Here is a 14,910-nt window from a genome sequence, read left to right as displayed (position 1 = left end):
AGCTGTAAGCATGACGTTATACTTATTATGACTCTGAGGTTTGGTTAAGTTACATTAAAGACCGGCAAACCAGTTCCGAGTTATGAGAGAAATAATCATATCATATACATTTTCGTTTTATGGCTACTTACTAATGAAATGACCAAACGGAACATTATCGTTTTATCCAACGAGCACAGAGATCATTTAATTTTTTTTTTTTATATATTTTTATTTACCATAGCCTGAAGTGTCGTGTAGTTATTTTTTTTTTTTTTTTTTTTGCATAAAACTCAACTATTTTGGATGATTGATATGTTTGGGTTGGTTTACATTTTAGATTAACCTTGTTAGCCTATAAGCTTATATAATTTTTTGTATGTTATTGGTATTAATGTTGCTGGTCGAAATGTTTAGCAAATTGTATCAAATGTGGATAATTGTTCCATTTGCTTTAACGAATAGACTTGAACAAAGTATATGTGGATTTCCGCAACTCTAGAGAATAGGTAGTTAATTAGTGTTTGAGTCATGTTAAAGAGTTTAAGACTCTTAAGGCGTGTATGGGATTTTTCAAGGTAGTTACATGTATGAACCTATTTGAAGCATAAAAATATACTTCTGAAACTATAGCTAAATTATATAAGCTTTTTAGTGAAGGTGTTTTTATACTTTCAAAAATACAAAGCAAAACTTGATTGATGATGAGGTATACAACATCCATGTGTTATTTGCTGTATTTTAGAGTAACATGTTAAATGTTTGATTTATAAATGGTACTTTCATATACAATTTTTGCAAAAACTCCCGCATTGCAATTAACAGAATGTTCGTTAAGTTTGGTTTCCAAGATACGTACGTTACCACATGAAGAAATATAGAAAAAAGAGTCTACCTAGTTAAAATTTTGTATCTGAAACTGTTGCTGAGCTTTAGTTTCAATTCCATTTTAATCAAAATTCTTCAAAGACCATTGATAATCAGGAGAAAAATTAACTACTTTCACAAGTCAATCCTTTGAAATACTAGTAATTCGTAGGTCGGATTTAGTTGGCGTTTTTCAACGAATCCACTACAAACAACTCTTGAAAACAATGGAACTAAGGATAACCTTTTATTAACCACTTTTGGTCCTTTGAAAATTTTAGCATTTTCACGAACAAGAGGATTGATTTAATTCCTGATTATGCTTTAAAAATAAAATATGGGGCCCCCTATTCTCAGAGCAAATCACATAGAAAAAAATTATCTACATCCAATGTTGACGTATTTATTGATGAAAAATTCATGAGAAAAAAACTAACTAACATGAATCAGGACTTGTTTTTCAATCTCTTAATAAGTTTCAAGTAAGCTACTTTATACTTGTTTGTCAGTAAAAAGCCTTATTTAAGTCCCACACCTAAATAAATCAGGGTTCTAGTTCAATTAACTGTATACTTGTTGTATTAAAATGAATCTTATTAACACATTATATTATTATACTAGAAAGCTGGAAAAATTAAAGCAATGTGAATAATGAACATGTATGTATGATATGAAATGCAAAATATTGTAATGAACTCATTTACTTTGTAGTTTGCTAATGTAAATTAAAATTAATAATAATTTCAGTAAGACATTTTCAAACCAAATCATAATTTCGCATTAAAACGAGGCTAAAATGCAACTGATTGGAAAAAAATGTGGCATTACGCCCGAAAAAGCTCAAGAAAAATATATCTATTGTTATATTATGTTATTTCTTCTTAACTTTGCTTATTTTTTTTTTAAATTGTAAATTTTATTGGTGCTTTTGTTACTTATTTAATTAATATATTTTTAACTGAAAAAAGTTAAAAAAATAAAAAAAAAGTTCGCTGCTCAGCTCTTTCGTTTAAACAAGGCCAATTTATTATGCTTGCTAAAAAAGTATTTAATCATATTTTTTTTTTCAATTTTAAATCATAGATATGGATGAATACAAATAAATATCTACAAGTAATAGTGGTTGAACACGAGATAATAGAAATGCTGAGTAAAAGAACTGTGTACAGTAACCCTTCATAAATGTTTTGTTGTTAAACGCAATCATTAAAGAGGGAACCCTACTTTTGTATGGATTTGGCCCTCAAACATATTGATTTTTAGCTCAATTTAAATTAAGAAGCTTTTATGCATAAATATCTCAATAATGAAGAATCAAAAGAGTTTTGGTGTATCTTTTTTTTTGGCAGGAGAGAAGAGTCAGAAAGTTTAAAAATATCGATAAAAGTTTTGATAGAACTTAACTATATGACACATGGTTTTTTACACCGATGAAATACAAGAGGGACTAGTATTTATTCTTATTAATTCATAAGATGCATTGACATATTTTTTTTATTTTTTTTGAAAAAGTTTTGTTTTTAAGAAAAGATGAATTTTTAGAATTGATGCCGAAAAGATTTGACAAAAAAGGGTAGGTACCCCAAGGGAAATTGGTAAAATTCTTTCTATGAATGCTGACATTCAAAAACCAAGAATGTTAGCATTCTAAAAAATATTTTGTTTTAGTTTAATAGATAATGTGGATTTACTGAAAAATCCGTAATGACATTCTATTAAAATCTAGAACTAGTGTTGTCCTTAAAAAAATTTTTTTTTGTTATTGTAAATTTAAAAAATTGAAATTTTATGCAAACTTTTGTGCATTAAAAAAAATTTTATTGCCAACAAAAATATTTTGCTTTTAAAACAAATTTTTCACCACGTATAAAAATATTTTGCAAAAAAAATGTATTTTTAAAATGAAAAAACTTTTTTTTAATTCAATATTCGTCGAATTTTTTGAAATGTTGTATTTCGGCCTTACATAAACTATTTGCTAATATGTTAAATAATGTTCCGAATCAATGAAAAAAATGTATACCTACTTAAAATTTTTTAGAAAAAATTAAATAATTTTCAAAAAAAAAAAATTATTTTTTTAAGATTAATAAATAAATTATACTAAAAAATATAATAAATTACTGTTTTGTCCTTTTCACTAAAACAATGGTACATATTTTAAATAAATACCTTAAAAAACACGTTAATTTTTGTATTTTTCGAAATTGGTTTCTAAATGAAAATTAGAGACTGATAAAAGATACAAAGTCTAATTGCAAATTCATAAAAATGACCACCAAATACTAAGCTAAAGTCACATCTAAAATATCACACTGTCCATACTTTGATGTGAATTAAAAAAAAAAATTATTTTATTAATAGAAGAGTTTTTTTTTAATTAATGTTCTTTAAAAATTTTCAAACTCTTTTTCAAAATATCATACAAATAGGTACTCAAAAACGGTTTGAATTCAATTTATTATCCAATTCAATTATGATTATTCACTTGAAAAACTCACCATCTCTCCATCTGGGAATTGTAACAAACAATTTATTGCCCCAATGTTCAACTCCAACGGGAAGTGCATTTTGAGGAATATAATCCCCAACAGCTAAAGCTTCTTCCTTTAATCTCTGATTGGGAAAAGCAAAGTCCAATTGATTCCAACTATAACGTTCTTGCAATTTATATGCACCATAACCCGAATCCACAAGTAATAAAAGCAAAACGCCCAAAAGCGTGCCCAGCAAACTGCCCGATTTCAATTGCATTTTTCCTTTTTAAATTATAATTAAATAATTTCACTGTGATTGTCCACCGATTGAAACACTATATCCCAAAAAAATCACTGGATCAAATATTTTTTTTTCTTTACGAGGATCTAAGGCTGTGAGTGTCCCAACAGTAACTGTTGCCCATAAGTACTTAGCACCGAGTTTTATTAGATCCCCACTAAGCTGCCACCAACGCGACGCGCCGCGCCGATCAACGCTGCATTGGAACTTTTCTAATAAATCAAGCCAAAGTGTGCCTTTACACAGTGCGACAAGTAGTAGAAGCACTTTACTTACGAATACGAATCCGACAAAAATCAATTGAACGGTAACTACAACTGCTTTGGACAACGCGCACCAACAAATTAACACCAATTGCGATAACTTGCATGTATGAGTGTTGGTATAGGCTTTTGTTTGTAAAGTGGCGGGGCAGATGGAGATGCCGGCCTTGGGAAGGGTAACTTACTAACTCCTTACAAATGTTTTTATTTATATTAAAGCTTTATACAAACAAAACAATCCACAACATTTTAATTGCAAAGAAAAAAGAGTTCGAAGAGAGAAAGAAATCACGGAAGAAAAGATACAAAATAAAAAAAAAGCTCAATTCGATCAATAAGGTGCTCTTGAAAAAGTTCAAAGCATTCAGATGTAAATTAAGATACTTTTTCTTATGTATATTTGCTTTGAAGCCTTTCGGGTATTGTCTCATTATCGTTCTCAAAGTCTTCGTCTGTCAATCCAAAGATGACTGTCAAGATAAGATGATGTATCAATCTTTTTGAATAAGACGAAGAACTCATTGTACACAGTAAGCCACCATCATCAACCATTAAAACAATAAACGAGGAAAACATTGAGTATCTTTTGTAAAAAGCCTACAAATAATTTATGTTAATTAGGAAATTCAAACGAGTATTAGATGGCAATTTAGTTTTTGAAATAGATTTGGTAGTGAATTTAGTTTTGTGGTGAAATTAATTGAAACAGGAACTTAAGTAGAGTTGAAAAAGATATACATTGTTGCTATACATAACAACATAAATGTATCTACTTATGTACAATGAACTTCTCCTGTTGTCAATTATATGTATATATCTGCCTCCTATAGAGAGATGATTGACAGTAATTTGCGAAAAAAAATATATACAACGCGGAATCCGCGTTTGATAGAAAAATTTAATGAAACACATCGATTCGGAATCGGAACTAGGGAATTCCAGTATCCGAAAAGGAAATACTCGTTCTCTTATGGGCTTATTTAATGCGTCACAATGTAGCCTTTTAGTTGGATTTTGCGGTGATTGTTTGTATGCAATTGTTGTCAATTGCAGACAATATAATAAGTACATGATTGAAACAATATAACCAATTGAATAGTGATGCTGATGGCTTAAGAGTTTCTCATATTAATAGATGAATATATTTTTAGATCAGACTTAAACAGTAATAAATTATTTTATTTAATTATTTAAACAATTGCCCTATGGAAAGAAAAACCCGTCACTTTGTAATTGAAGGTTGAAAACTCGAAAAGATGTGGATATTTTTGTTTTTTGCAATTTTAGACAAATTTTAACATTCACTTGTCATTCGAAAAGCATAATTTGTTATTCAGTTTTAGCATCGAGAATGATAAAATATATGTACCGATTGTACCTATTAGGGTGCTTCTTATATGGTCGAAAAAAATTTGTTTTCGATTTTTTAATGGGACACCCCTGCATTATGTTCTACCATATAAGCATATCATATGGTATTTTTCCGATTTTAATATTAAAATTTAGGGGTCGCTACCATTACCATTCACTAAAGATTTAAGTAAATTAAAAAATGATCAATTTCGATAATTTTTTTTTAATGATTTATAGTAGGGAAAACAATACAAAGTACGTTTAAGACCCGATTTTTCAATCTTATAATAAACAGTCAGTTAACTGTCTGACGAATAAAGATATTAGGCTCATATTCTACAGAATAACAAAAAAAAAATGTCAAATTCAAAAATATTCAAAATAAAATAAACGTCATTTTTATTCTGCTGTATTTTTATCAAAGTTTCTTTCAAAACAGCTAAAGATTTAATATAAAGTATTTAATTCTGATTACAAATTTTAAAATTTTCTGAAAAAAAAAACAAAATTTGCTGTTTTTTTTTCAAAACTTTGAATTGTGGTAGCGACCTCTAGAGCGTGTTTAAATTGGACCAAATTTGACCCAATTTATATTAAGGCAGAAAGAACAAAATAAAAGGGTGTCCTATTTCGAAAATTGATTTTTAAGAAGCACCCTAATACCTATTGAATCAAAAAAGGTTAAAAGTGCATTTGATCATATACCTACAAATACCAGTCCATTTTACGAATTAAAAAATTGTGTGTCTTAGAAGCATACAATAGATTTTTTTAGATCAAAACTACTTTGAAAACAGTGGTATAGTGAAAACATTTTCCATTAACGCTTACTTGCAAGGAAATAAAGGAATCTTAAGGATTTATGGAAAAATTTTTAAATGTCCATTGTCCGCCAACATTGTTCCAACCTATATTTATATGCGTTTTTGATTAAAACTGTAAGGACGAGCTCTTTTTCGATGTCAAAAATTAAAATTTTCATAAAAGTTAATATCCAAAAAAATTTACAAAGAAATAAAATTTATTCAGCTTTTTCAAGCCAAAATTTGGCACGGACTGAACTAATTCCTACTTGTATTGAAATCAGTTTTTATTTAACTATTTGCATTTAAACGAAACTGATAACATTTTAAATGATGGGACATCAAAAACATTAGACCCTTAGTAATTACTTTGGGCTCCAATCATACCAAATTCCAAGAGCTTTAAGGCCACAATCATTATTCCAAAAAATTAGGGTTTAAAAGCTTAAATTAAGAAAGTCTGAAAAATGCGATTGTTTTTGACAGTTTTTCCACTTTTGACAATGTTGTTTTCAAAACTAGACTCCAAAAACTTAGGATCTTCATTGGGCCATAACAACATATATAAGCAACTGTGCCAAAAATCAGAACTAATGGATTATGCTTACGGTCCTCTAACGAAAGACCAATTTTACTGGACTAAAATTTAATTTAAAGATTTTTTTTTTGTTCAAAATGATTAGTAATCATTAGTTGCTGTTGTGTTTGGTATAGACATAGACATGAATTGACTGACAAAATGAGAATTTTTCCTTTCTGTTAAAAATTTTGTAAAATAGTTTTTAAAAGTCCATCATCAATACTTGTTTTGTTTGAAAGAGTGAAGAAGTGAGAAGACTTGATCGAGTCTATTCAAAACCTATAGGGCAATATTGAAGCAGCGATGATTAACAAGTAAGTGTTCTTTAGAATATAAACCCGAGATAAAATATTTTTTGGTACGTTTTTCTTGATTTTTCTTTCACTTTCCAAATTAGTTGTCTTAGTGAAATCTTAATTTTATAGGTTGAAGTCAGCTCAAAACGATGTGTTTTTTTTTTAAACTGGATAAATACTTTTAAAAAAATTCAACAACATTTCCTACATTAATTTGAAAAAATGCATGTTTCTATATATTGTTTTTTAAGGCCACGCGATTCAGTTTGTTTGTCTGTCTTCCTCTGTCTTAAGTTTCAGCACAAACCACTGAAGGTGTTTGCTTCAAAATTTTGGGTGATACCATAGATTCCATAGAAAATAAAAATTTTATTTTAAGAGCCTAATTTTTAATTACATGCCAGATGACTCAGGTTAGGTTAGGTTATATTTATAGTGGTGGTCGGGCATAAGACCTCACACACTTAGACCCTTATGGGTCCTTTGGGACTAGTAGTCGAACCACTTTTATTAGTAGGGTAGGTGCGCAGGAGATGTTGAACACTTTTCTCTTCTTCTTCGTCTATGCAACTCCTGCATAAATCGTTAAAGAAAACGCCCATTCTTTTTGCGTGTCAGATGACTCAAATCGAAAAAATATTTTTTGAACCTGTCATATAATCAGTTTTCTTAATTTTTTATTTTCTCGTAAAAGATTTAACAGATTTCGAATAAATTTTTTTTACGAAAACGTTTTAATATCCCAAATTTTTAAAATAAGAAAAATAAAATTAAAAAGTTATTTTTAGATAAAAAAAGTAGGTACCTACTTAATTTTTTTTAAACATAATTTTTTGAAATTTTCTTTAAATTTTGTTTTCAAGTGTGAAATAATACTTTCTTTAGAGCGGCATATTAATTTTGTATTGCATATTAATTAAAAATTCTTAGATAAAATACAATTCTTTGATATACTTCCTTTGGAGGTTAAACAATTTAAAAACATATGTTTTCGTAATTTTAAAAACAAATTTTTATGTATTCTTTTACATTACTTATAAAGTTAATACTAAAATTAAATTAATTTTTTTTAATGAATTCTTAAATTAAAAGCAACTTATACAATGAGATCAAGTTCGTGCGACCCAGTCGTGCATTTTATTTTTTATTTCTGAATTTTAACAACGATGCTCTCCTGATTAGCCTTTTATTGTTGCTTGCTATATACAATGAAAATATGAAAAGGTAAAAAAATAAAAACTTAATACTTAACTAATGACTTTGCAAAATTCGCTTAAAATTTGGCTTTTACTTTTTTTTTTAATAAATAACAATATTATATAATAATTATATAATATAACAATATAATATAATAATGTAATTATTTTAGTCAATAAGAATATTATTTTAACGGTATTGTAATCTAAACTATTGGTTAAACAAAACAACTAACGTGACTAAATGATACTTCCAAGAATCATAACTGAAGAATTAAGTAACTAATAACTATAGTTCTGTTTACACCAAGTAGGTAAGGTATTTGCAGTGGTATAAATCTAATTGAATCTTAATTGAAAATGTTAGCCAGATGGTATTAAATTTATTAGAGTTGTTTTTTTTGGTTTAAATCATTTTCAAGACCATTGGAATACCAAACTGTCATAATTCCCATGAAACTGAAATGAGGTGTTTACGCTTTTTATTGCATTTCTTAAAATTACTTCAAGCTTAAATGATACATGTACATAATAATGCACCTCCTATATGCTACAATAAAAAATCTCAAATTGTGCACCAAAGTTAATTGCTCCATTACTATAATAATTGCTCTTTTAGTGTCCATAAATGTTATAAACTCTTTGTAATTATTAAAATTCATTTAAAATTTAAGACTTAGCAGGTACATAAATGACTGTTTAATAATGTTAATTGTACAAAAATAACCGCAAAAAAACAAACGTCTCGTAAAGTCTTTCTGTAATAAATCTAAATTGGACATCTAATACAATTGGGTGGGCTCGACGACTCACCTTTAGATTGCATGATGGTGCATTAGCTTCCTGTTTTTGCAATACCTTCACAATTTTGTTTTGATTCATTTAATTGAATTGTGAAAATTCAAATCCGGATGAAAAATTTCAATCAGATAAAACCTAAGTGATGCTATTTAAACATCATCATTGCTTATTTGGTCAAAATAACCACGCGTTATACCAAATGGTTATGGAAGAGTTGGTTTTGAATGTAAACCTGAGGCCTAGATAAAACCAAAGCTATGCAAAAATTTTGCAACATTATACTTTGAACGCAGAAATTTAAATTCTAGTTTAAATTGCTAAATTACGTTAGTTTATGTATGTGGGTTGGCTTTATATGGCAAGGAGGTACTGAAAATAAGTGTCAACAACAACAGAGAGAGAAAACACATATTCGTTAGATGGATTGATATCCCTTTTACATTCGAACATGTTTAACTGGTCCTATTAGATCTACTAATTATTGAGATTACGAATTTTGACAGTGCTAAAAGTATTGCATAATATTTGTTTACACTTATAACGGTACCTTTTTGTTTGCGTAGGAAAATATTTGATTCCATTTCCAACCGGAAAAAATAAGTTTAAAATAAAATAAATTAGCATATAAGGTGTAATAAAAAATAAAATACAAAACTCAATCTGATTTCTTTAAGAATGGCCTTGAAATGGAATTTGATATGCTCTGCTTGTTGTAAGTGCCATTACCACTGACTGATTTTTTTTTGAAAAAAATATTATTCCCACAGACAAAATAAAACTTTACCATTTTTTTTCTTTTATTTATTTTTTATACCACCAAGTGGAAAATTTTTATTTATTGCATATTGAATATCTGTCTATATTATTAAATCCAACTTTTTTTCTTGTGAATGCTGTACCTACTTGTCCTTGTGCAGATGCAGATCTGAGACAAATTGCGGTGGGTAGATATTTGTATTTTCTTTTTTCCATTTTATTTGTGTTTGAATGAATTTGATGAAATTGTGTTAGGTTAACATTTTTTTTTTAATGAGTAAAATGTGTTTAATGTTTATACCTGAGGAAATTAAATTTTTGAGTTAAATTGAAAAGTGAATTGGAATTATTTTATTTCTATTATATATTTTCTTTTTTACTATTGAATCCTAAGCGGGCTTTAGGTCTTCTTGAGGAAATATGCAATATCTATTTAAATTTTAAGAGATTTCTTTAAATTTATTTTGTTAGTTTTGGATGTATTTTTTAATTTTCAATATTTAAAAATTCAAAAATTCAATGTCTTTAAAAATACATTTTAAACTTTAAGTTTATGCGATTGGATTCCATAGTGAGAAAGATGTTATTTTATAAAATCAAATTTAATGTGGGTTTGAAAAAGAGCAATGCAAAAAACAAAAGAGCTGTATAGCAAACTTTTTTTTTTAAATTAATAATATTAATTATACTAGCCGACCCAGCCCTCGAAATTCGAGTGCCAATTTCTTTATTTTTTTTTTTATTTGCAACAATTTTGAACACAATAATACCAAAATAGTTTCTTTATTTTTTATAGTATTTGTTGTTGTTTTCTTACGATTAACTTCACTTTTTACACAGGAATATATAATATACCTACTTTTTGATATATTTTAAACCTGATTTAGATATTGTTGAACTACGTTTTAACTACGCTCAACTACGTTAAAAAAAGTATCGAACAAGAAAATGCAAAGTGTAATCTCCTTAAGGGCATTGTGTTTGCACCTTGCATTTCAATTCAATTCAACCTGTTTCATGTTCCATTCGTTCAAATTCCATCCGTCAATCATTCAACCTCCACCAACTTCACTCAAATTTGTCATTCACACCATTTTTTTTTTCATTTGGCTTGTAGGAACATGAAAACAGACCGAGTTCTTTTTGCGATTGTCTATGTGTCCTTTGACAACAATTTTAACACGTACGTCAATCTGAAATCAAAACAACTTCTGCAAAATAAAACCAGAGATTCCTTTGATCAATAATTTTGTTTATTTTCTTCGGTAATATAAATTCAATTAAATCAAAATCAATAGGAAATTGCAGATATTATTAAGATCTGAGTGAAGATGAAGTAGAAAGTTAATTATTTTGGCCGTATGCTGTCGTTTTACAGAGACAAAATATCCTGAAGACAATCACGGGAAGAAAAGTCACAGTAATTTGACTTTTTCACAATAACTATGCCAGGAAAAAATATATTTTGATCGCAAATGGTTTTTTTTTTATTTATTTTATATTTTTCCGCAATAAAAAAACGATATTCAATTAGAATTTACTCTTTATTTGAAGTTGGTGTTCTCAAATTAACAATACGAAGAAAACTTTCAGCTTGACGTTTGAGAAATGTCAAATCTTCCAGGAAAATTTTAATGAATGCGTTCAGACACTTAATAATGATTAAAGATATGTTCACATTTATTAAAGGTGCGTTCAGGTGTAGATCTTCATAATATACAGTAGTAAAAAGGTAATCCGTGGTACTATGTGGTGAGAAGCGACATTTTTTAATCAAACAAATAAATTCTTAAGGCATTACCACGACAACTGCGTCGCACAACAACGTTTTTTTTATGTTAAAACCATAACTACAATGACCTAAAAAGTGAAAAAGTGGGAAATTTACAAAATTAATTTTTTTTTTTATTTCTTTCTAGCAATATTTGTTTTTTTTTTTTTAATTTTTGGAAAAAACTACCAAACATTTTTTTTGAAACGTAAAAACTGTCATAAAATGAGCTTGAATTTATCACTTTTTGACTTTTTGCAAAAAGTTGCCGTTGTAGTTATACTTTTAAGGCCTTGAGGCTTAACTACAATGACCTAAAAAGTGAAAAAGTGGGAAATTTACAAAAGTAAAAAAATTTATTTCTTTTCAAGCTCCATTTGTTTTTGGAAAAAACTACAAAAATTGTTTTTCAAACCAAAAAATAAGCTTTCTGCATCATTATTTTTAATTTTTTGGTCGAAAAAACTATCACAAAATGAGTTTGAAAATATTGACTTATTGACTTTTTGCATTAAGTGGCTTTTAACTACATTGGCTCAAAAAGTGAAAAAGTACAAAAGTGACAATTTTCAAACGCATTTTTGTATGGTTCTTCGGGCTAGAAAATTAAAACAAAAAATGCGAAAACCATATTTTTTTTGTATAAAAACAATTTGTTAAAGGCATAACTACAATGGCCTAAAAAGTGAAAAAGTGGGAAATTTACAAAATTAACAAATTTTTATTTCTCTCTAGCGCTATTTTTTTTTTTTTAGAAAAAAACTACAAAAATTGTTTTTTTTAAAACCAAAAAATAAGCTTTCTGCATCAATATTTTTAATTTTGTGATGGGAAAAACTGTCACAAAATGAGTTTGAAAATGTTCACTTTTTGACTTTTTGCAAAAAGTGGCCGTTGTAGTTATACCTTAACTCTTTTTACAAAATTTTCAAATTCATTTTTTGACAGTTTTTCTTACCTTAAAATCAAAAATAATGATGCAAAAAGCTTATTTTTTGCTTTAATAAACAAAAACAAATAGCGCTAGAAAGAAATAAAAAAAATTTAATTTTGTAAATTTCCCTTTTTTTTTTACTTTTTAGGTTATTGTAGATAAGGAACAAAAAAGACGTTTTTGTTAGTTTTCCCTGAACCTCATAAGAAAAACGCTTTGCCTCAAAAAATGTCAGATAAGAACTTTTTTTTTTAGTTTAGACATTTTTTGAGGATATTTCAAAAACCTGACGTGATACGCCAAAATAGACTTCAGATTCGGTTTCAGCGACCCAAAAACTATATGAAAAATTTAGTCGCAACCCCAGGTAAAAACTTTTGTTTTTTTGGTTTTGACATTTTTTTGAGGATATCCCAGAAACCTGACGTGATAGGGCGAAATTGACTTCGAATCTGGATTCAGTGATCCAAAAACTATATGATTAACATATTCGCACATCCAGATCAGAGAAAAATTTTTTTTGTTTTCGTGACATTTAATGAGGTTATCTCGAAAACCTGACGTGATGGAGCAAAACGGAATTAGGATTCGGTTTCAGCGGCCCAAAAACTATATGAAAAATTTAGTCGCAATCCCAGGTCAGCACTTTTATATTTTTTTTGTGTGGCTGCCCTACTAACAATTTTGCTTCTATGATGCTTTAAAGAAGCAACAATTGCATCTGTTAAGCTTTATAGAACCAAAATTGTTTGTCGGGTGTGTAATCATTCTGTGAGGCGCGGACTATTACACGATGCCTCTTGAGTCAAGGACTCAAATTTGACATTTATCTTTTGAAATAAAATTTTTTGTTGTTGTATTGCACCAAGAAGCAAAAAGAAATGTGAGGGGTTGAAAAAAGAAAAAGTGGAAAAAGAAACGGCAAAAAAGAGTCTCGGACTCACGACCCACGACTCTCCGGTCGGATAATTTCTTCTTTCATCTTTTTTCTCTTTTGCACTCATTACGTTTAAAAAGAGTCGCGCCTCTTGAGGCTTCATGTAATTGCTGACAAATTCTTATGTTCTTTCAAGAGAGAAAAGGACGAAAATAGATTATTTCATTGGTATCAAAAGTGTTTACAAAAGTAATAGACTTGATTTTAATAGAATTCGATTTTAACAAAAAAATTCATGGTAATAAAACAAACATCTTACTTTCTAAACCTACCCCCCTATTCTGGCAAACCTCACAAGTCACAAAAACCTCACAAGGTGATCATAACTCGATTTTGTAAGAATTTATTTCTCACAAACTTCTTACTAGCAAAAATCCAACTTGTGAGTTGTGACCTCCTTCAGAGCAGATCACAAATTCGAAAGTTTTTGTGACGCGAAAACCTCACAAAATCAAAATCAGCTCACCTTGTGAGGTCCTCATAACTTGTGAGGTTTGCCAGAATAGGGCCATTAGATAACTAAAACAATGAAAGTTAACCATAGTTTACGTGCGATCTTAAAACAACGCACCAATGTGAACCCACCTTAATGTTTTTTGATTTTCGCTGAATGCTTTCATTCATTCATTCAGTCATGAATGACATTTCATTCCAGTCGATTGGAAATTTTCCAATAGAATTCCAGTTGTTTTTGTTTTGTTTTTGTTTTTTTTTTTTATTTTGTGTCGAATTTTAATTTGTTTAATTTCGTTATCTCGGGGTTAATAAAAAGTAAAAAAAATGTGATTCTGCACATCTACGCGTCATTCTCTTTCGTTCCGTGTATAATTTATGCCCCTTCGGTTTTTGGGGGCCCGGTAATTTGTACCACAAAAACTATGCTCGCCGTTTAATTATATGATTATCATTAATATTTATTTACATTAAAAAAAAAAGTAAAAATTACACCTGAATTAAAGGCTGTTATTTTGTTTTTCTATTTGAATATAGTAACATAGTCGAAAATTTCAAATACGTTTAAGAACCTACTAGTGGATTATTAAATTATTTAAATTGTACTTTCATTTATTCTTTTTTATAATATTAAATAAATTGTAAAATTATTGTGAAAGGTCTTAAAAATAACACAAATAACTTTTTAGTTAATGAACACTGGACATAATTTATGAGTCCAAACTAAAAATAAACAGCCACTAAAACTTCCATTTCATATTATAAATCGACTTCAGTACTTGTCCTGTATACTTATGTATATCTTCCTATGACGCACGTAAAATTTAAAAATTAAAATTTACTGTGTACATTCTCATTTATTTAAATATGATAACTATAAAAACATTGATGTAAACTCGAACCAAAAATAAGTAATCAAAAAAATTGAATGAATATTCCTTGTTTCTTCATGCCTGATTGTTTAAATTTGAATATTTAAGTAATTATTTAAGATAAACAATCTCATCTCAGATACAAAAAAAAAAAAAAAAAAAATACAATAATAATTATCACAGCATCATAAAATAAATCCTAAGTCATTGCCTTATCTTATCCACTAAAAAAGAGTTCAAACGATAAGATTTAAAGATACACATCTTATGC

General features: G+C 28.3%; 1 protein-coding gene across 2 annotated transcripts in view; it reads right to left on the bottom strand.

Moving 5' to 3' along the window:
* The window catches only part of LOC129910833 (protein yellow), a 119,281-nt gene that overhangs the window by 22,951 nt on the left and 81,420 nt on the right, over positions 1-14,910 (bottom strand). Inside the window, exon 1 of one of the 2 annotated variants that reach the window (XM_055988419.1) lies at positions 3,348-3,848. The exons of the other annotated variant lie outside the window; for it this stretch is intronic. Coding sequence (XP_055844394.1) covers positions 3,348-3,600 — 253 coding nt within the window. The 5' untranslated portion in view covers positions 3,601-3,848. Of the gene's footprint in view, positions 1-3,347; positions 3,849-14,910 lie in introns of those variants that run through there. 2 annotated transcript variants of the gene reach the window in all.

This window comes from Episyrphus balteatus, chromosome 2 (assembly GCF_945859705.1).
Source record: "Episyrphus balteatus chromosome 2, idEpiBalt1.1, whole genome shotgun sequence".
In the NCBI taxonomy this organism is placed as follows: domain Eukaryota; kingdom Metazoa; phylum Arthropoda; class Insecta; order Diptera; family Syrphidae; genus Episyrphus; species Episyrphus balteatus.
Note: the sequence above shows the minus strand (reverse complement) of the source record. Positions and strands in the feature narration are given on the sequence as shown.